The 24,858-nt window shown below is 40.8% G+C and overlaps 2 protein-coding genes across 2 annotated transcripts; both read left to right on the forward strand.

Moving 5' to 3' along the window:
• Nucleotides 1-1,397: 1,397 nt before the first annotated feature.
• On the forward strand, nucleotides 1,398-6,395 carry LOC142255704 (nicotinamide N-methyltransferase-like). The gene is made up of 3 exons (XM_075327156.1): nucleotides 1,398-1,563; nucleotides 2,864-3,071; nucleotides 5,895-6,395. Exons 1-3 carry the CDS (start codon nucleotides 1,413-1,415, stop codon nucleotides 6,316-6,318), a joined length of 783 nt encoding a protein of 260 aa, XP_075183271.1. The 5' UTR covers nucleotides 1,398-1,412; the 3' UTR covers nucleotides 6,319-6,395.
• A 9,461-nt stretch (nucleotides 6,396-15,856) lies between these two features.
• Nucleotides 15,857-22,991, forward strand: LOC142256228 (nicotinamide N-methyltransferase-like). The gene is made up of 3 exons (XM_075327802.1): nucleotides 15,857-16,048; nucleotides 18,233-18,440; nucleotides 22,487-22,991. Exons 1-3 carry the CDS (start codon nucleotides 15,898-15,900, stop codon nucleotides 22,902-22,904), a joined length of 777 nt encoding a protein of 258 aa, XP_075183917.1. The 5' UTR covers nucleotides 15,857-15,897; the 3' UTR covers nucleotides 22,905-22,991.
• Nucleotides 22,992-24,858: the final 1,867 nt, after the last annotated feature.

A 24,858-nucleotide genomic window follows, 5' to 3' on the forward strand; every position in this document is an offset into this window, starting at 1 on the left:
TCCCACCAACCAGGACTTTAAAGGGTGAGTGACATGGTGCACTATCATGAGCGCTATCTAAACTTACATTACTTTACCAGTGTGCACTAATAATAGCAGTTAGCACTTGTACTTTCTCCACACTGGCTGTGGCTGGTCTGCATGAGTATTTACCTGATCTCATGATATGGTCAATTCATGTTTTAGGGTCCCCGCCAACATTTGAATTAACTCCATGTGTTCCATTCTTTATCTATTTGTATGGTTTGCTTTGTCACACTGGCCCTGGTCTTACTATCGTGTTGGGGTAGGAGATTGTGACCTTTTAACCTTGTCATCTCCAATTTCTGCATTCATTCGCTGTAAGTGCTGCTGAAGCTGCTATCATTTGCTTCAATAGTAGTTATGTCTCACACAATTTGCCCAGGTGAGCAGGAAATTTCCCTGGTCCTTTCCACTATCTTCACAGATAAGACCCTATTTTACACTTGTCTCCTCCTTATCTACATCTAGTATTTTGTGTGACCTCAATGATTGTAAGGACAGCATCAAGCTTTGTAGGCCTGGAATGAACAAGTTGGTGACATATTACAACATCTAACTTTTCCAGTCCTCAAAAAAGAGCTTGTTTGGAGCCAATGCACTGGATGCAGAATGATTATGACTTGTCTCTCCAAAATTCTCAATAGGTGCTTGGTAGGGTTCAGGTAAGGAGACACTCGGCCACTGAATCACTTTTTCAAAAATGCAACAGATGCGTAATCTGGATCAATGTCATGTTGGAAAAGTGCACGTCTACCAAGGGCACAGAGCAATGGCAACATTTTCTCTTTTGAAGTAAAGCAGTATATCTGTGATTTTAAGATATAATTAATGACATGTAACCCTTGCCACCAGCAGCACTCAGCTCTACATAAAGACACTGATACCACCATATTCCCTCTAGGCACTATACGTAAAAGTGAGGCTGCTGTATCAAATACTAAACAGTATACACAAGTCAACTGGCACTGAAGGTGGTCAGTAACACAATCAAGAGCAATTAGGAATACTAAATTTTACTCAGAATCTCCATACAGACCCTATAGTGGTGAGGCAACCTGTCCTATGTTTCGCCAGGCTTAGTCACGGGGAATATGCAATCATGGACAAAATAATATTAATTTTTCATTGGCAAAATGCAAACTCAAAAATGGTGTGTACTTCTGAAAGTCTGGTCTTAATGGGTTAAACATTTTTTTCTTACTTTTGTTAATGTTACTCACCATGCAAATACAGGAGCTCATGATTCCATAAATGAAGATAAGAACTTGTGATATGATAAGTAAATATATTCCTTACTAACAAGTTCTGTAAATTAATTCCTGGTGATTATATAAAGACCTCGAGCACTGGTGTAGAAGCAGTCACTGCCTGTGATATAAGACTAGACAATGGATCCCAGCACCTATAAGCTCTACCATGTGGATGACTTTGATTCCAGGCTACATTTGGAAAATTACATGTCAGATAACCCTGATAGGATCTCTGAAGAGGATTCCTTGATATTTCCCATTGAAAATCTTACAAAAATGTTTACAGAGGGTATGTATGCTAATTGTTGTTTTTTTTTAGATGGTTTTAACTAGATACAAATTTGGCTAATTTGATTCTCATTGCTTTGGGAGATCAGACGGGAGATGCACAGTGTCCGACTCACATCAAGCAAGGGAAATAGAGTAAAGCAGGGATCATTTCATATGATGAATAGTATAGGATCTCTGGGGTTAATAATGTAATTGTTTTCCTCTCTAATTTTTAGAACTCTGGAAAATATGTTGAAGATGATAAACGTTTTTAAAAATATCAGTTATTGGTAGAATTAGTTTTAAATCTGCTGTAAGTATATATTTGTCATTTTGATACTGATTTGTTATGCAGACAGATGTTGCTCTGTTTGCTCAGTTCCTTCTTGAAAATCAATAATGAAAAAAGTGGGATAACTGCGCTGCTAATGAAAAGCAATGGGAAAATCAAAGAAGATCCGAAACTATTAGTTTGTCAATAAAAAACACTTGCATCAATTATTCCTCTCTTTGTCATTTTGGCTGTCTGTACAGAGTGATGAAGCAGAGCTGACAATGCTTTCTCTGCTTCTCACTCTGTATAGATGCTTGTCTGTGCAGATTGATGAAGCAGAGCTGACATTGCTCTCTCTGTTTCTCACTCTGTATAGACGCTGTCTGTATTCTCAAATGGTACTAAGCTCAAAATTCATGGTGTCATGCAAAATTAGACATAGCCACCAAGAATTTCTAGAAAACAGAAAAAAAACACAACACAGACATTTTTTTTATTAGAAATAAAACAAAAAAAATTTAGAGACTCCATCTTTATTATAAAAAAATCCTAGCCCGACATAGTCCACAGGTAGAGCAATGTCAGCTCTGCTTCCTCACTCTGTAAAGACAATCATCTTTACAGAGCTAGAAGCAGAGAGAGCATTGTAAGCTTTGCTTCATCATTCTGTACAGACAAGCATCTATACAGAGTGATAAGCAGAGAGAGCATTGTTAGCTCTGTTTCATCACTCTGTACAAACAAATTTCTATACAGAGTGAGAAGCAGAGAGAGAATTGTCAGCTCTGCTTCATTGCTCTGTACAGAGCGAGAAGCAGGTGACAGTGAGGGTATGATTCCACTTGCGTCTCACATTGCATTACCTCACACGGACAAAAGCCAACAAATATCACAAGCATAAAAAGAAAACATAAAAATAAATAAAACAGGAATAAATGAATCCATCTATAGTTTACATGGAAAGTAGTGTATTTAATTATTAGTGACTCATATTGTGACTTTTTCACCTCTATGTATATTTCAATATGTGAATTTTTTCTTACAGGTCATATTAAAGGAGATGTCTTGATTGACCTGAGTCCTGGTTCCATAGTTCATCACTTATTTGCGGCCTGTGACTTTTTCAAGCACATCATAGTGCTGAAGATGAGAGATAGATGCATCATGGAGCTGAAGAGATGGGTGGACGAACGTACAGGAGCGTTTGATTGGAGCCATGCCACTAAATTTCATGTAGACATAGGAAAATACAGGTAAAGAATTTGACTAAAAATTAGGAGAAATCCACTGTCATTGTTTCTACAGTGGAAAAGATATGACTGCAATCTTAGCGCAACATCGTGTATTTTCTTTCTACCTTGTGTTACAATCATAGCTTGGTCCAAATGATGTTTTAGGTGTCAGTGAAGTCTAAATTTATCCATTCAGATCAAAATTCTCATTCTTGGAAGCTGTAGAATAATAGGCACTGTTGGAAGGGTCAGTGCATATCACATTCAGGTTGGATGTATAAAATGGGTTTATCCTAACCACAGCTCTGATGTACACACCCAACATGTTCCTCTGATTAGCCATAGAGTAAAATGATTGTCATTGATTATAAGGCTATGTGCGCACAGTGCGTTTTTCGCGGCGTTTTTGCGCGTTTTTTGGGTGCGTTTTTGGCCTCAAAACTGCAGGACTTTGCTTCCCCAGCAAAGTCTATGAGTTTTCATTTTTGCTGTCCGCACACATCTGTTTTTTTTCAGCTGCATTTTTGTGGTGCCACAAAAACGCAGCATGTCAATTATTCCCGCGTTTTTCACTGCGCTTTTCATCCATTGAGTTCAATGGGATGTTGAAAGACGCAATGAGAAACGCAAATAGCTGCGTTTTGGTGCGTTTCTAAGACCAAAAACGCAGCTATAAACGCAGGAGGTGGGTAGTAAAGTGACGTGTACAGGAAGAGGATTCCTTCTGTCAGTATATACAGAAGCGTGAATCCTCCCGGTACCGTCACCGTCGCTTCCACCTCCCGTGCTATGCATGTATGCTGCTGTGCGGCGCCATGTCTGGGCGGGAGGTGAAAGCGGCTGCGAAAACAAAAGTAAACAGTAGAAAAAAAAAAAAAAGTTATACTCACCTGTCTGCAGACTCCCGGTGCCATGCCCGCTCCCATCTCCTCTCACGGTATCGCCACCCCCGCTCCGGCTGTGTGCAGACGGCCGGGAAACCTCCGATGGATGCAGGACCTGGCGATGGATCACATGATGCAGTCACCTGACGCATCAGGTGATCGTAAGTATCGCGGTGACTCGGGCTCCCGGCCAGTATCAGCGGATGCGTCAGGAGACTTCATCCCTGATTACCGGCAGCTGCTGCAGCGATCGGACGGGATCAGAGTCCCGCCCCATCGCTGCAGGACTGCCGGTAATCAGCACATAAGTATTTTTTTTTTTGCACCGATGCATCTGCTGATTGTATAATCGGCTTTTATACAATCAGCTGATGTGTGATGGGATTCAGGCACTTGATCCTGACACATCATCTGATCGCTCTGCCTTCCAGCAAACCGATCAGATGATATTGGATCCGGATTGGACGGCGCGGGACCCTGACCCAGGATTACTGCGGAGGGGGGGTTCTTTATTTCAATAAAGATGGAGTCACTAATTGTGTTGTGTTTTATTTCTGATAAAAATATTTTTCTGTGTGTTGTGTTTTTTTTTTATCTTTACTAGAAATTCATGGTGGCCATGTCTAATATTGGTGTGACACCATGAATTTCGGGCTTAGGGCCAGCTATACAGCTAGCCCTAACCCCATTATTACTCGGCGAGCCACCCGGCATCAGGGCAGCTGGAAGAGTTGGATACAGCGCCAGAAGATGGCGCTTTTATGAAAGCGCCATTTTCTGGGGTGGCTGCGGGACTGCAATTCACAGCGGGGGTGCCCAGAAAGCATGGGCACCCTGCACTGTGGATTCCAATCCCCAGCTGCCTAGTTGTACCCGGCTGGACTCAAAAATTGGGCGAAGCTCACGTCATTTTTTTTTTAAATTATTTCATGAAATTCATGAAATAATTTAAAAAAAAAGGGCTTCCCTATATTTTTGGTTCCCAGCCGAGTACAAATAGGCAGCTGGGGGTTGGGGGCAGCCCGTACCTGCCTGCTGTACCCGGCTAGCATACAAAAATATGGCGAAGCCCACGTCATTTTTTTTGTTTGGGGGGGCAAAGAAATCCTGCATACAGTCCTGGAAGGAGGATGCTGAGCCTTGTAGTTCGACAGCTGTTGTCTGCTCTCCTGCATACACTATTGGATGGAGGATGCTGAGCCTTGTAGGTCTGCTCCCCCTGACTCTCCCTCAAGCATACAGTCCTGGATGGAGCATGCTGAGCCTTGTAGTTCTGCAGCTGCTGTCTGCTCTCCTGCATACACTATTGGATGGAGTATGCTGAGCCTTGTAGTTCTGCAGCTGTCTGCTCTCCTGCATACACTAGTGGAGAATGAAGAACACATTGAAGAAGGAAATGACATCAGACCTTTTTTTTTTGTACACTGATAAAAAAACGCATAAGGACACAGTGAGCAAAAACGCAGCAAAACGCAGCAAAAAAACGCACCAAATCGCAGCAAAACGCGTGCGTTTTTTGCCGCGTTTTTTCGACGCAGGTGCGTTTTTGTGCGTTTTTAGTGGCCAAAAACGCACAAAAACGCAGCGTCAAAAAAACGCAGTGTGCGCACATAGCCTACCACTGATTTTTTGTATTGCAGCCGTTCTGTAGAGGACATCGCTATTTGCTGCACTTATCTATTTAGTGAATAAGTTTTGCCAGCATGTAATATCTTATCAGAGAACAATAACACACAATATATGGCCTCAGTTATGTCAATGGAATCCTATAGCTTACTGCATTTAAAGATAATTAAACATTTTGGACTAGAAATATTGTGTGAAAACACAATAGGTGGAGTCAATAGTTTCCCCCGATACTGGAAGCCAATGATCCAGCGCTAACCACTGAGCTCTAAGGTCATGCAATTCAATAATGACTGTGGGACAATAACTTCATCATTTTTCCCATTTCTTTCAGAGATTTGTTACAGGAAAAAGAAGGAAAAGTGAGATCAGCCCTTCAACATGTTCTGAAATGTGACCTTGAAAAAGAAAATATTATGGATCCGATCGTCTTACCACCAGCAGATTGTATCATCACTTTCTCGCTCCTTGATGCTATCAGCAAAGACCAAGATGATTACATGAGATATCTCAGAAAGTTCTCAAGGTTGCTGAAACCTGGAGGACACATTATATTACTTGGGGCTTTAGGTATGACGTATTACACAATTGGGAACCACAAGTTTCGTGCTTTCAGTTATGATGAGGAGTTTGCCAGGAAAGCTCTGGTTGGAGAAGGTTTTATCATTGACCGCTGTGAGGTTAAGATGAGAATGAATGTGAATGACCACATTGACTATAAGGCCATGATGTTCATTGCAGCTCACAGAGAGATATAGGTCTGAGATGACACAAGAGGAGTCTCCATGTCAAGTGTTTTACTTGAAGCTGATATCCTCTTATTGAGGCCCTACACGAAGGTTTTAAATTTCTTTATTTTTTTTAACTAAATCTGTATACATGTGTATGTAGTGTAGTTTGTGAGTGTTAATATTCCACCAATGCCTTCACCAGTATCTATTGTCTTTCTGCTGCTCTTTCCAGGGATGTCCCTACTCTTCGGAGTGTCCGAGGAAGCCAGAAGTCTCTTTTTCAATGTAAGTCTATGGAGCCTCGTTCTGATGCCCTATAGACGTAAAATGAAAAAGCAAAATCCAAGTAATGCAGAGCTTAGCTTGACCGGCAAAAACTGAAACGTGGTGAATAAGAAGAGGAGAGGAATGGCACTGGATAACATAGAAGTTACTTTTTTTTAAAAAAAAATAAATAAGAATAATTTAACTTATTTAGTGCCAATATATTTAGCTGCACTTTACCTTTAAGTGGGGGACATATACAGACAATAAAGATATTACAGAGTTAACACATCAGTTGCAGGAGAAGTTAGTGTCCTGCTCGCAAGATTGCAATCTATGAGGAAATAGGGGGGGGCACAAGAGATAAAAACTGTATGATCCAGCCATCATTATAATAATAATGTTTAAAAATCTAATTTTCTTATTTGCACGGATTTTCTCAGAAAATTCTATTTGCAGAGAAGTTATTGTCTGAGAATTGAATGTCCCTTGTATTGGTCTTGAAGCTTCCAAGCCCCAGAGCATGATACTTTGTTCAAGATCTGTACTGAACACATAGTGTTCGTGCACACGATCCAGAACACGAGATTTCCTGGGAAGATCGTGTTACAGTTTGGGTCCAGGGGCTGTGAAAAAAAGCACATTATAAAAAACATTCTTATTATACTTACCGGTCCCGCGATGCGTCCTGCAGACTCTGTCTCCCGGCCGCTTTTGCTTCCGCCTCTGATCATTGCTGTGCCCCTGGATAACCACCACTGACTAAAGGACTTTCCATGGCATCATAGCCATGTGACCAGTCTGGTGTAAATGTTGTACAGACATTGGTTTACAAACTGGTCACACGGCTATGAAGTCATTGAAAGTCCTTTTAACTTCCGGGGGTATTTATTGCACTGCTCATTACTTGGTAGTCTTCAGCTGTGTTCGGCCATGTTTGCTGTGACATCAGGGTTAACCTGAGTTCATGGCTCATGGACTCAATTGACCTTTTACTGTCACTGTGTGAGTGTTACATCAAATCATCCGGCATAGCGCACACTCTCCCGACAGGAGCAGGTCAGCTGCATTTGTTTCCATGCAGGTGAGCTGCCCCTGTCCGGAAAGTGTCAGGCCGAGCGGGGTGATGCAATGCAACAATGTATGAGTCATAAGCAAGTGGAATCATACCCTCAGTGTCAGCCTGCTTCTTGCTCTGTACAGAGCGATGAAGCAGAGCTGACATGGCTCTCCCTGCTTCGCTCTCTGTAAAGATGCTTGTGTTTACAGAGTGATGAAGCAGAGCTGGCAAGGCTTTCCCTGCTTCTCGCTGTGTAGAGACACTTGTCTGTACAGAGTGATGAAACAGAGCTGACATTACTCTACCTGTGGCTGTGTCGGACTAAGGATTTATTTATAATAAATATGTAGTCTTTACATTTTTTTTTGTTTAATTTCTAATAAAAAAATGTCTTCTGTGTTGTGTTTTTTTTACTGTTTACTAGAAATTAATGGTGGCCATCTCTAATTTGGAGTGACTCTATAAATTTTGGGCTTCGTATCAGCTGAGAATACAAAGCTAGTTTTAACCCCTTTATTACCTAACGTGCCACCACCATCACAGCCGCTGGATGAGTTGGGTAAAGTGGTTTGAATTGCGTTAAGAAACAATGCGCCATTTCTAGGGGCAGCTGCGGACTGCAGTTTTTAGTGTGGAGGGCCCAGAATGCTTGGGCCTTACTACACTGCAAATCCCAGCCTCCAGCTGCCTAACTTTACCTGACTGGCAATCAAAATAGGGTAAGAGCTCACGCATTTTTTTAAATGATTAAAACAAAATTAATGGGCTGCCAAGGTAAAGCCAGGCAGATGGGGTGGAAGCCCGTAGCTGTCCTCTTTATCTGCCCTGAGAATCAAAAATACTGCAGAGCACTATGTAATTTTTTTAAATTATTTATTTATTTTTACACTGCTATATGTGTGAGGGACCCAACAGCCAATCACAGACGCTGTCACACAAAATGGGTGTCTGTGATTGGCTTTTAGAGTAACCTGGAATCTGCCTATACATTGTAGATGCTAGAATGTATGGACTGGTTTCAGATTATTCCAGCATCCAATCACAGACGTGCACTCTGTGACAGCGCCTGTGATTGTCTGTTATTTTAACAGTAAGATAAAACAACAACATAAAAGAAAAAAATATTTTATTAGAAATCAAACAGAAGACATTTAGGACTCCATATTTGTTACTCAAGAAAACCCCTCCGACATAGTCCAAAGGCAGGCGAGCATCTTCAGCTCTCCTACATCAGACTTACAGGACCTTCCATGACATTATAGCCATGTGATCAGTCTGGTGTGAATGTTGATACCTCGTGGGTTAAAGCACTTTCCGTGATGCCATAGTCATGTGACCAGTCTGTAACCCAATGTCTGTACAACATTCACACCAGACTGGTCACATGACTATGGCGTCATTGAAGGTCCTGTAACCCGGGGGCACAGCAATGATCGGACACAGAAGCAGAAGCAGCCATGAGACAGAGTCTGCCGGACGTGTCGTGGGAGCAGGAAGTATAATGACAATATTTATTATTAACTATATTCTTTATTTTACAGCCTCATACCATAATTGTGAAGTCCAAGTTCGGTGTTTGGAAGCAAGTTCGTGTTATCTCAGATCCCGAACTAGAACGTTACAAAACGTTCGGGCAAGGCTCCCGAACGCGAACATCGGGGGGATCGCCCATCACAACTTGTAGTATTAAAAAAAAATCTCATCTCATCACTTACCCTCCGCTCCTTACAGTCACCTGTACAGTCTTCCCTCAATCTTTAGATCACCACCTTTTGCACTAAAATGTCTGGGCTTCTCCCACTGGGCAGTGACTTCTGACTCCGATAAGGGCCCAGGACTTTTCTGCACAAGCACGTGAATGATCATGGTGTCGTGATGTCACGGTGTAGGCTGTGATCTTGTGTGTGCATGCACAGAATCCTCCCGCAGCCTCGGCATAGCTGTAATCCCTGGACCAGAGATTTTAGCTCTAGTAATGACAATCAGAACATGCAGCGAGGATAAGATTAGAGAGGGTGAGAAGTGGAGAGGCCAGAAAGGTGAGCGTTGAGACAACTACATATTTTTAAAAAAATTTACACTTAGATGGACTTTAATATTTTTGATAGACCAGCAACTACCATTCTGCTGAATTCACGTGGAAGAAAATTACAAAAAAAAAATCAGTATTTTGGTAAATGCAGATTTTTTTAAAAACTGTAGTAGAAATCAATGTATCTTTAATTTCTTTACTTTTCTCTAATATTGTTCCTTCTCACATCATGGTTGTGTTTCAATGTTTCCCCTTCATGCAAGCTATAAGAACATGGTCTTCACCGGGCATTTAGGTTTCAAGTTTTAAAATTATATATTAAAAAGATAAATAGCAGCAATATTCATATGTCATTAGATGTAAGCAGAATAGCTTACATAGCTAACATGGCGTTAGCTAAGATGAAATTCTATAATTCCAATATAAGATTTAATAATTATGAAGGTTCACTTGGATTGTATTTTGTGTTTAAATATTGTATAATTACATCATTATTTTTACATGGTATTGTGAAGGAGTGGACAAGCCGCCCACACTACCCGTTGAATAAATAGTGGTTATATAATGCATTGCCAGATATTGATATATTACTTTTGATAGGGTGTGTACTCCTGAGAACACCTTCTGTAAAATATTTCACTGAAGACAAGAACAATTTTCAAGATTTTGACAAGACTGAGTTTCATGCAATATTTTTTTAAACTGTACATGAAAGTAAGGCTAAAAATAAAACATTTTGTATAAAATCTACAGTTTTACTCAAATTAGTTGATGCAAAAATGATAACACTACACATCAAAAATGACCATATTTAGTACCGGATTTTCCGGTTCATAAGATGCACTATTTTCCCCAAAAATTGGGGGGGAAATGGGGTTGCGTCTTGTGTGGCGCCCCTGACCTGGTCAGGCACCACTGAATACTGCACCCATGCTGGGACACTACTTTCAGGTAATCCTAAAGGCCAGAATGAGGTGTGTACGCACAGACACATAGCAACCAGTTCTCCCACACCTTTAGAGGGGACCCTTGGGTAGTCTCCAGAGAGGGCTAGCCTTCAATTCTTTTCAAGAGGTGTAGTGGAGGGTCTGGGAGTTAAAGTGCAGAGGCTGAAAGGAAAGGAGTGGAGCGAGCCAGTCTGGTAGTGGTGAGTGGCAGTTGCTAGGAGACGCAGACACGCGCTCACGCTAGTCAGACCCTGCACGGTGTAGTGAAAGTTGGTGGGGGAGAACGGTCACCGAGTAGTTAGAGAAAGAGGTGCTCCTGGTGACTAGGCACATACGGGAGACAGGTCCCTAGAGCAGACTCCAGTTTAACTATCTGCTAAACCTGCCAGTGAGGGGAACTAGAAGTACCTCACCAACCACACAGAGTCTGAGCCTCAGCAGCAATGCAGGGACCCATAAGGAGACAGAGCCTGAAGCCATCTCACCTGGTCCACACTGCCGGCAAACGGTCCAAAAAGGGGAGAAAAAGGCAGTAGTGATGCCCTGGATAGACCCCCATGGTACTTCAGGTCAGGGGGTTATCCGAACACAGAAGTGCTAGGAAGGCAAGCTAACTGGTTACGCTCAGACTGGCCCGAAGGAGCCCCTGGTCCTACCTGGTTCATCACAGCAACGCCCAGGTCAGCTCACCATAACATCTGTGTGAGTAAAAATCAGTTAAATTACTCTTGGACTCTGCCTGGGTTTTTCTGTGACCCGTTATTCTGCACACCTAAGCCACTGGGGCCTGCCGCACTCACGGGAGGCTATAACAACTGACTGCAGACTCTATCAGCCCCAGACACTCATAAAACCTGCAGTGGCGGTCATCCATATCCCTGACCACAAGCCGTGAGTGGCGTCACGACACATACAAAATTTGACATACCTGTTTGCCATAGTAAAAGAAGACCCTGTGGTGTCCTTGAAGCTGGATCGGTATCCCTTGGGCTACACACTTGCAAACTGCATATGGCTTACCGGTGAAGCAGTGGTGAAGCAGGGTTGGTGATTCTGCGGGTTCATGGGGTGTCACAGCAGCGGGCGCCATTGATATGCCAGCGGGCTCGGAGGAGGGGGTGTCGTGGCGGCATTGAACTGCGGGCTGCATTGAATTCCTGCATTGCAGATGTCAACTTCCAACCCTCCCCCGAGGAATTCAATTTAGATAACAGGGATGCAAAAATTGATTTGCTTACTTTTCTTATACATGAACATGTTAATGAATCTCGACTAGAGCCCATCCCAAACATTTCTCATATGGCTGATGTAGTTGTAATAGATAACTCAAATAACAGTAAACCATTGGTCCCTATTTTACTATCTGCCACCCAAAAAGGTTTCTCATCACCAATTTTTTGACAACTAAAGCTCAAAAAAGAAAAACAAGCCCATAATAATCTTATTGGCCATCTTAAAGATTCATCTAAACTCATTTCATTAATTAAAAATGAATCATGGAATGAATCATATTTATTTATATCAATGAATGTGTCATCCTTGTATGCAAATATTGTACATTGTTTAGGTCTGTTATGTTTTAAGTATCTTTTACAGGGCGATGAAAGCATTCCCATGAAGAAAAAAACATTATTTTATCAGGTTTACATTTTATTCTTCACAACAATTTTATTTTACTTTTACTAAAACAACCTATCGTCAGCAACTCTGGACCATGATTGGTTCAAGATTTGCACCGACCTATGCGAACTTAAGGCAATTTTTGAAACTCTATTTAATTATTCATAAAATTTAGTTTTTATTATTACCAAAATAAATTTACCAAATAGGGTTCCTCTAGTTACCTTTTGTATAATTTATCTCTACACTGATCGGGGAACTAGATTGAAGTCTTAGTGTGTACTCTATTTAATTATGGCACCATTTTTAACAAACACATAATCATATATAAAAAGATATATTGATGATTTATTCTTTATTTAGGGCCTATCCCATAATATTATCAATTCCTTCCTCACACATATCACTTCAAACAATTCGGATATTTTTTCCCGCATCATTAACAGTATTCTGTCTATTGATTTTTTTAGATATCACTATTTTGACTAAGGAAGGAAAAATTTTTGCAAAAAAACTTTTTCAAGAAAGTCAATTCCTAGGGATATGTACACTATAAAAGTGGCCATTATCACAAATGGCTTATAAACATACCACATAACCAATTCAAAAGGATAAGAAGAAACTGAATTTCCGGCATCGATTTCTACACACAAGCTCAAATTTTAAAAGCACACTTTGTAGAGAGAAACTACTCCACTGACTGGATCAACCAGATTTATTTCAGTAATTCAATTCAAAAAGGGAAACAAATATATTATATAGAGTCATTACACACAGAGGGATCTATTTTACTTGCTTATTTCGTAGACACCAATTATGTATAGGTTTACTGTTATCTAAGGGGTTAAAAAAATTCAGACATTTGTCCAAAAAAGTGGCGCACGTTTTGCGCCATTTTCTGCAACACATAGCGTTCTCATATTTCAAAATCCATGGCTCAGTGATGGCTTATTTTTGCGTCTTGAGCTGACGGTTTTAACGGTACCATTTTTGCGCAGATGCGACGTTTTGATTGCCTGTTATTGCATTTTGCAAAACATTAGTGGAGACCAGAAAACATCATTTTGGCATTTGGAATTTGTTTACCGCGATTTTTTTTTTAGATCGTGCATTTCTGAATGTGGCAATACTAAATGTGTGTATTTTCTTATTTACCCTTTAACTTTCAACGGGACAAATGGGGGGTGATTTGAACCTTTAGTTTTTTTTTTTGTTTTTTTTTTAAAACTGTTTTTTTTACTTTTTTTTATTTTACTAGTCCCCCTAGGGGACTATAAGGATCTGCAGTCTGATCGCTTATTCTTTTCTGTTAATTACAGCTACACAGCTGTGAACACTAGAAATGATAATGTCCTATCTCACACAACACTCAGCCATGTGAAACAGGAAGTGAGCCATGATAGCTACAGGAGTCATCACATTACCCAGTGCTACCATGTCAATCATCGGCTCCACATGATCACATCATATGACTTCCGATGGCGGTCAGTGAGTAAAGTTTTACCGCGTTTGCCATTAAAATAACGCTGTCACATTTTGACAGCGCCATTTAAGAGGTTGACAGGTACAAGTGCAATGCGAGTACACTCGTGCATGTGAGGCACACATGTCAGCTGTACAAATCAGCTGACATGTGCGCGGATCCCCCGCTAGGACGTAATTTTACTGCCCGCCATCATTGAGGGGTTAATTGTTATTTTTCTAATACATAGAAGCTTCCATTTTAATAACTTTCTATTTATATTCAAGCAGTTAATTTTAATGTGTAAAACACACTTTCCAGAAACAAGTTTATTTTTTTACATTTATCTCATGCAGTATAATGTTGAAGCGATCAGTTGGTCTAACAAACATGGTCTGCGCACTCTTTTGTTAAACTCTTTTTACTATATATACCCCCCTGATGTGCTTTATGTAAATTTGATTATTCCAATAAAGATGTATCAACTACGAAACATGCTGAATAAAATCACTTTTTCAAGAATCGGCTTCATGTTTTATCCCTTTCATCTCCATTTTCTGCATTCCTTTCCTATAGGTGCTGCTGCACCTTCTATAATTTGCTTCAATGGTAGTTGTGTCTCACACAACCTGCCCAGGTGAGCAGGAAATTGCCCTGGTTCTTTCCACTGTCTTCAAATATAAGACCTTACTTTGCACTTGTCTGTTCCTTATGTATATCTAGTATTTTGTATGACCTCCATGATTGTAAGAACAACATCAAGTTTTCTAGGCCGAAAATGAAAGTGTTGGTGACATATTACAACATCTAATTTTTACAATCCTTAAGAAAGAGCTCTTTTGGGGCCTGGATTCTGGATGATTATAACTTGTCTCTTCAGAATTCCCAGGAGGTGCTCAGTAGGGTTCAGATCAGGAGACAATCGACCACTTGATCACTTTCACCTTGTTCTTCTTCAGAATTGCAACAGATGTGTATTCTGGATCAATGTCATGTTGGAAAAGTGCACATCTACCAAGGGCATGGAACGTTGATGCTATTTTCTCTTTTTTTAAATAAAGCAGTATATCCGTGACTTCAAGATATCATCAATCAAATTTAACCCTTGACACAAGCAGCACTCATGCAACCCCACAAAAGTACACTGTCAGCACCATATTTCACTGTAGACACTATAAGTAGTGAGCCCTCTCTATAAGATAATGAACAGTATACCTAAGTCAACTAGCACTGAAGGTGGTCAGAAAAACAATCAAGTTCAATGGGGAATAGTAAATTTTATTCAAATTCTTCATTGGGTGAGGCATGGTGGTGAGGCATCCTGTCCCATGTTTCGCAAGGCTTAATCCTGCTTTACATTTTACAATTTCACATACGATATCGTATGCGATCGTAACCGCCCCCATCGTATGTGCGGCACGTTCAATTTGTTGACTGTGCCGCACAAACGATTAGCCCCCGTCACACGTACCTACCCTTCCATACGACCTCGATGTGGGCGGCGAATGTCCACTTCCTGGAGTGGGAGGGACGTTCAGCGTCACATCGACGTCACGCAGCAGCCGGCCAATAGAAGCGAAGGGGCGGAGATGAGACGAAAACATCCCGCCCACCTCCTTCCTTCTGCATTGCTGGCTGGGAGCCACAGGATGCAGGTAAGATCTGTACATCGTTCCCGGGGTGTCACACACAGCGATGTGTGCTACCCTGGGTACGATGACAATCTGACGTTCAATCTTTAGGAATTGAATGACGTGCATGCGATGAACATTTTAACGTTCAATCGCAATCGCACATACCTGTCACACACTACAATGTACCTTACGGTGCCGGATGTGCGTCACTTACGACGTGACCCAGCCGACACATCGTAAGATACATTGCAGCGTGTAAAGCGGGCTTAAGTCACAGGGAATGTGCAATCATGGACAAAGTAAAAGTAATATTAGCTTTTCATTAGCAAAAACCAAACTCAAAAATCGTGTGTACTCCTTAAAGTCTGGTCCTAATGTGTTAAACATCTTTTTCTCACTGTTGTTAACTTTACTTATCATGCAAATATGGAACCTCATGACTCTATAAATGATGATATGAACTTGTGATATTATAAGTAAATGTAATCATTACTAACATGTTTTGTAAATTGATTCCTGGTTATTATATAAAGACCTCGAGCACCAGTTTAGAAGGAGTCACCCTGTCTGTGATACAAGACTAGACAATGGATTCCAGCACCTATAAGTTCTACCATGAGGATGACTTTGATTCGAGGCAACATTTGGAAGGTTACATGTCAGAGAGCCCTGATATGATCTCTGAAGAGGATTCCTTGATATTTCCCATTGAAAATCTTACAAAAACATTTACAAAGGGTATGTATCCTTATTGTTTTCTTTCGATAGATTTAACTAGATACATATTTGGCAAATTTGATATTTAGCTCTTTGGGAAATCAGGGAAATCAGAATAGGAAAGCACAGTGCCCGACTAATATTTAGCAAGGGAAATATAGTAAAGAAGTGTTTATATCATAGCTAGTAAACCATGTTTGAAAGCCCTAAAGGGTACTTTACACGCTGCGACATTGGTACCGACATCGCTAGCAAGCGCACCCGCCCCCGTCGGTTGTGCGCCACGGACAAATTGCTGCCCGTGGCGCACAACATCGCTAACACCCGTCACACATACTTACCTTCCCTGCAACGTCGCTCTGACTGGCGATCTGCCTCCTTTCTAACGGGGAGGTTTGTGCGGCGTCACAGCGACGTCACACGGCAGCCGTCCAATAGAAGCAGAGGGGCGGAGATAAGCGGGTGGAAGTTCCCGCCCACCTCCTTCCTTCCTTCTTTTCTGGTGGACGCAGGTAGGAGATGTTCGTCGTTCCTGCGGTGTCATACATAGCGATGTGTGATGCCACAGAAACGACGAACAACATCGTACCTGCAGCAGCAACGATATTAAGGAAAGGAGCTACGTATCAACGATCAACGATTTTTGACATTTTTGTGATCATTGATCGTTGCTCCTTGGTATCACACACTGCGATGTCGCTAACGGCGCCGGATGTGCGTCACTAACGACGTGACCCCGGCAATATATCGTTAGCGATGTAGCAGCATGAAACCACAGTTAAGTCTCATGGATTCTTCCATTGTTTATCAGCAGCAGCACAGTTACCCCACTCTTCTTCATTACTGGTTTCCACTGGATTTCAATTGTGGGTTTGCAGCAGCTGACATTTTGAGCTACTATAGTCATTGAGTTTCATACAAGTTCATCAGGTGAGAACCTTTTCCCAACCTATTATTCTCTATCATTAGAGAAGATGCTTTTGTGCTTTAGATTGTTTCTCCAGCCTTTCTCACAGTTTCTTCTTGAGTAAGAGGCTGTATCTGCATCCTATACAACATTACATATAAATTACATTTTTGATATTCTTGAAGTTTGAATTTTGAACTCACATCCTCTAGCACGGAAGGCAGCACTCTTAGCTGTCAGCCACAAGCTGTATTGTTAATGATGGGAGAGTTTTCTCTGCAAACATTTCTACATGCTGTTCTTCCTTATAGGCACAATGTACTGGTTTATACTGATACAGCACTATATACTAGTATGTCTGTATGTGAGTGAATGTGTATTTGAGTGGATACTTTAGTCTCCCCCTATAGTATGTTTAACCAGTGTGCAATACAATTCCCTTTAAAAAATCAATTTTATTATTTCATATAAAAAAAAATCGCCCAGGTGAAAAAATCCCAAAAACTCAACCAATAAAAAGGGAGCTACTATGGATCAGGTACAGCCATATACCCTCAGGTTTCATAGGCAATAAAATGTCAGACCAGAATTTATTTATGCTATTGTGACCCTAATATGTCACTATATCTGGCCCTGCCTAACAACGGAGGGTGTGACGCCCTAACTTAGCTGGACGCCCCCGTTCCTCGACGGCTGACCCTCACTCTCCCTACTAAAACCCTACCAATATGATGATAGTTTCTGTACCCAAAACTTTCAATAACATATGGTGCAATACTCCATATTAAACTCAGTAAGAGGATAAATATCTCCAATAACAATTTTGCAGGCACAGAGCAGGGAACCAGGGGAGCTACTGTAAAAACGGGTACAGCAATAATAACATTACAGAGGCAGATATAATGAACAAGGCAGTCCATCCTATTTTGAAAAAAAAATGCACCATTTAGCAAAATACATGAATTTTTGCAGCATGATGGAAACAAAAAAGGTCAAAGACATTAAAGAGTAAAGATGAGCATATCAGGCAAATTCTAATTTGTCGGTTAGTGCGGATGGTCAGTTGAAATTACTCCCTTATAATAATCTGGGGTGGCTAAATTGAGAAGAATTTGATGCAAAAAAGTCAACAAATTTCAGAAGACATACATAAAAAATAAACATAAAAATAAATAAAACAACAATAGATGAATCCCTCTATAGTTTATATTGAAAGTAGTGTAGTTAAATATTGGTGACTAATATTGTGACTTTTTCCCCTGCATGTATATTTCAGTATGTGATTTTTTTTCTTACAGGTCATATCAAAAGAGACGTCTTGATTGACCTCAGTCCTGGTTCAACAGTTCATCACTTATTTGCGGCCTGCGACTTTTTCAAGCACATCATAGTCTTGAAGATGAGAGACAGCTGCATCATGGAGCTGAAGAGATGGGTGGACGAACGTACAGGAGCGTTTGATTGGGGTCATGTCACTAAACTTCATGTTAACGTACAAGAAAACAGGTGAAGAATTTAACTAAAAGTTAGGAGAAATTCAGTGTCATTGTTTCTACAGTAGAAAAGATACAGTGCCTACAAGTAGTATTCAACCCCCTGCAGATTTAGCAGGTTTGATAAGATGAAATAAGTTAGAGCCTGCAAACTTCAAACAAGAGCAGGATTTATTAACAGATGCATAAATCTTACAGACCAACAAGTTATGTTGCTCAGTTAAATTTTAATACATTTTCAACATAAAAGTGTGGGTCAATTATTATTCAACCCCTAGGTTTAATATTTTGTGGAATAACCATTGTTTGCAATTACAGCTAATAATCGTCTTTAATAAGACCTGATCAGACTGGCACAGGTCTCTGGAGTTATCTTGGCCCACTCCTCCATGCAGATCTTCTCCAAGTTATCTAGGTTCTTTGGGTGTCTCATGTGGACTTTAATCTTGAGCTCCTTCCACAAGTTTTCAATTGGGTTAAGATCAGGAGACTGACTAGGCCACTCCAACACCTTGATTTTTTCCCTCTTGAACCAGGCCTTGGTTTTTTTTGGCTGTGTGCTTTGGGTCGTTGTCTTGTTGGAAGATGAAATGACGACCCATCTTAAGATCCTTGATGGAGGAGCGGAGGTTCTTGGCCAAAATCTCCAGGTAGGCCGTGCTATCCATCTTCCCATGGATGCAGACCAGATGGCCAGGCCCCTTGGCTGAGAAACAGCCGCACAGCATGATGCTGCCACCACCATGCTTGACTGTAGGGATGGTATTCTTGGGGTCGTATGCAGTGCCATCCAGTCTCCAAACGTCACGTGTGTGGTTGGCACCAAAGATCTCGATCTTGGTCTCATCAGACCAGAGAACCTTGAACCAGTCTGTCTCAGAGTCCTCCAAGTGATCATGAGCAAACTGTAGACGAGACTTGACATGACGCTTTGAAAGTAAAGGTACCTTACGGGCTCGTCTGGAACGGAGACCATTGCGGTGGAGTACGTTACTTATGGTCTTGACTGAAACCAATGTCCCCACTGCCATGAGATCTTCCCGGAGCTCCTTCCTTGTTGTCCTTGGGTTAGCCTTGACTCTTCGGACAAGCCTGGCCTCGGCACGGGTGGAAACTTTCAAAGGCTGTCCAGGCCGTGGAAGGCTAACAGTAGTTCCATAAGCCTTCCACTTCCGGATTATGCTCCCAACAGTGGAGACAGGTAGGCCCAACTCCTTGGAAAGGGTTTTGTACCCCTTGTCAGCCTTGTAACCCTCCACGATCTTGTCTCTGATGGCCTTGGAATGCTCCTTTGTCTTTCCTATGTTGACCAAGTATGAGTGCTGTTCATAAGTTTGGGGAGGGTCTTAATTAATCAGAAAAGGCTGGAAAAAGAGATAATTAATCCAAACATGTGAAGCTCATTGTTCTTTGTGCCTGAAATACTTCTTAATACTTTAGGGGAACCAAACAGAATTCTTGTGGTTTGAGGGGTTGAATAATAAATGACCCTCTGAATAAACTTTTCACAATTTAAAAAAAAAAAAAAAAAAAAAGAAATAACATTCTTTTTTGCTGCAGTGCATTTCACACTTCCAGGCTGATCTACAGTCCAAATGTCACAATGCCAAGTTAATTCCAAATGTGTAAACCTGCTAAATCTGCAGGGGGTTGAATATTACTTATAGGCACTGTATAACTGTAATCTTAGTGCAATATCGTATATTTTGTGTCTGCCCTATGTTACAATCATAGCTTGTTCCAAATTATTTTTTTGGTGTCAGTGAAGTCTACATTTATCCATTCCGATCAAAATTCTCATTCTTGGAAGCTGTAGAATAATGGGTCTTGTTGGAAGGGTCAGTGCATATCACATTCGGGTTGGATGTATAAAATGGGATTATTCAAACAGCAACTCTGATGTACATACCCAATATGTTCTTACAATTAGCCATAGAGTAAAATGATAACCATTGATTATGTACTGCCCCGCTCGCAGCAGCTGAGCTGCTCGGATCCGGACCTTCTGTCAGTGGCTCAAAGGTCTCCAGACCCGGGGGTCTCGCGTCACTTCGATCAAAAAGGGGATTATAGTGGTGGATGTAGGACGTATAAATACGGGCTGAGCCGTACTAAGTTCGTGACGCCACCCACGGTGTGTGGTGAGGTTGGACACCACCGCAGCAGTTACGGGGAACCCGGGGGAGATGTTATGTAGCAAGTTGTTAACCCCTCCGTGGGCAGGGATGGTGGCCCCGGGACCCGTTGGGGTTTGTGATGCAGGGAGATTGGCGATCGCAGGGTGCTGTTGTACTTACTATTGAAGGAAACACACGAGTCTCTGGTAAACCAAGGTGATGGTGGTCAGTGCCCGCAGCTGGCTGCGTTCTGGTTCCCCCACTCGGCTGGTAGTCTCTGTCTTTCTCCTGCACCTTTGTGAAATGGTGGACTGCCTGTGCTTGCAACTTCAGAAGTCCGCTCCCGGCTGGATGTGGCCTAAGGAGCATCTGCCCGCAGACGCTGGCCCATTGGATCTCTGAGCCCTGGCGGTGGCCTTCTATCCCCCTTGGTGGGCTGTTGTCTTCTAATAGGGACTTTAGGTGGGACAGGACCTCTAGTCCTTGCCTCAATCAGTAAATTAACCAGTTCCAGTCGCTTCTGGTCCCGGCTTCAGGGTCCGAGTACCCCCCTGTGTGCTCCGGCCTCCGAGTCGGTTCCCCGGGTGGGCACCGGCAGGCCACTACCCTGTCCTGGTCCACCTCTGTTCCACGGAGCCATCTTCCCGGCTCCTGCATACGGAGACCGCCGTCTGCCTCCTAGCCAATGGCACCAGGTCTCCTACCGTGGTGCCGTTCAATTCGCCTATGGTATTTGCCTCTGCTGGAGCTGGACACAGCTCCAGCCCACACTCCTCTCCAACTTGAACTCCAACAGGAATGTTTTTGGTTACTTTCCCACCCCGGGCTGTCTAGACTCCTCGGTGGGCGTCTTCCAACCGCCTGGTTCTGCCCCCTGGTGTGTCTACCCAGCCCTGAGGGGGGGGGTGACTAGGGTTTTGAAGGTTGGCTGATGTTCCCTTGTTCCTATAAATAGATCTCCATATTTTTATATATATTCTAAAAATAAGCAAAAAAAACCAAATATATCGGTTTTTTAATAAATATGCTTTTATTTCATGCAATCATTTATTTCATCATATAATATCAAAAGGGATGCAAAAAGGTAAGCAAGGCAAGATACACAGATGTGCACATGTTAAAACTGCAAACTGCAGGGGGGTGTGTCTGAAAAACTAGCGTCTGAAAAAACATATGACATCAATTGGTCACAACTTTTCACAATAGATAGCATATACATACTCATGACAATAAATGAGCATACTGGTCACATGTAAAAACAGTAACAGCCATGACAATTTGAACATTCAAGGAGAACAGGATATATATGCTATCTATTGTGAAAAGTTGTGACCAATTGATGTCATATGTTTTTTCAGACGCTAGTTTTTCAGACACACCCCCCTGCAGTTTGCAGTTTTAACATGTGCACATCTGTGTATCTTGCCTTGCTTACCTTTTTGCATCCCTTTTGATATTATATGATGAAATAAATGATTGCATGAAATAAAAGCATATTTATTAGAAAACCGATATATTTGGTTTTTTTTTGCTTATTTTTAGAATATATATAAAAATATGGAGATCTATTTATAGGAACAAGTCTGTTTTGGGATGACTCCTTGTAGTATAAACAATTCAATATGGACCTAATTATTCATATAATTTTCTGGCTGATGTTCCCTGTAAGGGAAAGGTGTAGTGCAGGGGCTTATTTGTGACTACCTGGCCCGGCCAGGGTGTCACAATTATACCACTGTTGTTTCTTTATTGCAGCAGTTCTGTATAGGACATCGCTATTTGCTGCACCTATCTTTTTGGTAAATAAAACACAATAGGTGGAGTCAATTGTTTCCCCGATACTGGGAGCTGATGATCCATCGCTAACCACTAAGCTCTAATGTCATGCGATTAAATATTGACTGTGGGACATCACGTTCATCATTTTTCCCATTTATTTCAGAGATCTGTTACAGGAAAAAGAAGTTAAAGTGAGATCAGCCCTTCAACATGTTCTGAAATGTGACCTCGAGAAAGAAGATATTATGGATCCGATCGTCTTACCACCAGCAGATTGTGTCATCTCTTTCTTGCTCCTTGATGTTATCAGCAAAGACCAAGATGATTACATGAGATATCTCAAGAAGTTGTCAAGATTGCTAAAACCTGGAGGACACATTATATTAATTGGGTGTTTAGATATGACATATTACACAATCGGGAAAGACAAGTTTTGCGCTTTTAGTTATGATGAGGAGTTTGCCAGGAAAGCTCTGTCTGGAGAAGGTTTTATCATTGACCGCTGTGAGGTTAAGATGAGAACATCTGTTAATGACCACGTTGACTATAAGGCCATAATATTCATTGCAGCTCACAGATAGAAATAGGTCAGAGATGACACAAGAGGAGTCTCCATGTCAAGTGTTATACAAAAAACTTATATTCTCCCATTAAAGCCCTACTATGAATCTTTCTCTATTTTTTTCTTCCTAAATCTGTGTACATGTGTATGTAGTGTAGTATGTGAGTGTTAATATATCAACACTGCCTATATACTGTATGTATATATATATATATATATATATATATATATATATATCTATATATATATATATATATATATATATATATATATATAAAATACCTTTTCTGCTTACAAAAATTCCACACATGGTTTTAAACCTCCTACCACAGATCCCTATCTGGAGATCATCACTCCTCTAACACACAAAACTATACCTGATGAAGAAAGTGGGAAATTCACTTCCTTGCAATACAGAAGCACACCTAGAGAAAATCAGAAAACAGAAAATTCAAAAACACAGAATTTATTTCCCCTGAGAATCTGTCCAACTCTTAGATGTCAACTTCCAACCCTCCCCCGAAAACTTGAATCAAGATAACAGGGATGCAAAAATTGATTTGCTTAATTTTTCCATCCATGAACATGTTAATGAATCTCCACTAGAACCCATCACAAACCTTTCTCAGATAGCTGATGTAGTTGTAATAGACAGCTCCATTAACAGTGAACCATTGGTCCCTATTTTACCAACTGCCACCCAAAAAAGGGTCAGATCACCAATTTCTTGACATCCAAAGCTCAAAATAGAAAAAATGCCATAATAATCTTAATGGCCATCTTAAAGATTCATCTCAACTCATTTCAATTATTATTAATAAACCATAGAATCATATTTATTTATATCAATAGATATTTCATCTTTGTATTCAAATATTCCACATGGTTTAGGTCTGTAATATTTTAAGTATTTTTTTAGAGGGCGATAACAGAATTCTCATCAAGTAAAAACAATTTATCTTATCAGGTTTATTTTGTATTCTTCACAACAACTTTTTAACTTTTAATAAAACAACCGATCATCAGCAACTCTGGACCGTGATGAGTTTAACAGTCGCACCGAGGTATACAAACTTACGGCGATTTTTGAAACTCTATTTAATTATCCATAAAATTGAACTTGAATTACTACCAAAATAAATTGACCAAATAGGGGTCCTCTATTTGCCTTTTAGGCAAATTGTGTGTGTATCATTTATCTCTACACTGATCGAGGTAATAGGTTGAAGTCTTAGTAGTACTAAATTTAATTATGACACCATTTTTAACAAACACATAATCAGTACTAAAAGATATATTGATGATTTATTCTTTATTTGGGACCTATCCCATAATAATATCAATTCCTTCCTCACACATATCGCTTCAAACAATTGGGATATTTTTTCCCGCATCATTAACAGTATTCTGTCTATTGATTTTTTTAGATATCACTATTTTGACCAGGAAGGACACATTTTTGCAAAAAGCTTTGCAAGAAAGTCGATTTCTATGGATACGTACACTATAAAAGTGGCCATTATCACAAATGGCTTGTAAACATACCACACAACCAATTCTAAAGGATAAGAAGAAACTGAATTTCCGGCATTGGTTTCTACACACAAGCTCAAATTTTAAAAGCCCACTTTGTAGAGAGAAAATACCCCACTGACAGGATCAACCAAGCCTTCATCAATACAAGTAAGCTGTGAGCGAGACATGCTCCTTCTATGCCTTTGATATTTCAAATTAATAGGATGTGATTTATGAGTATTTGGGGAAATAAATACAGCACATTGCTTTGTTGTGTACTCAAAGAATTTTGCTTTATTAGTGCATGTGACCAGTATATAAAGTGTCACAATCAAAGGAAAAATTGGCTCCAACTTATGAGCCAATAGGAACAAAAGGGGCATGAACAGAAATGTGATACTTTCCCTCCTCTATACTAGCTGAACCCTATGACATCATTAGCTATAGGACAAGTTGGA

Source organism: Anomaloglossus baeobatrachus, chromosome 11 (genome assembly GCF_048569485.1).
Source record: "Anomaloglossus baeobatrachus isolate aAnoBae1 chromosome 11, aAnoBae1.hap1, whole genome shotgun sequence".
NCBI classification, from domain to species: Eukaryota; Metazoa; Chordata; class Amphibia; order Anura; family Aromobatidae; genus Anomaloglossus; species Anomaloglossus baeobatrachus.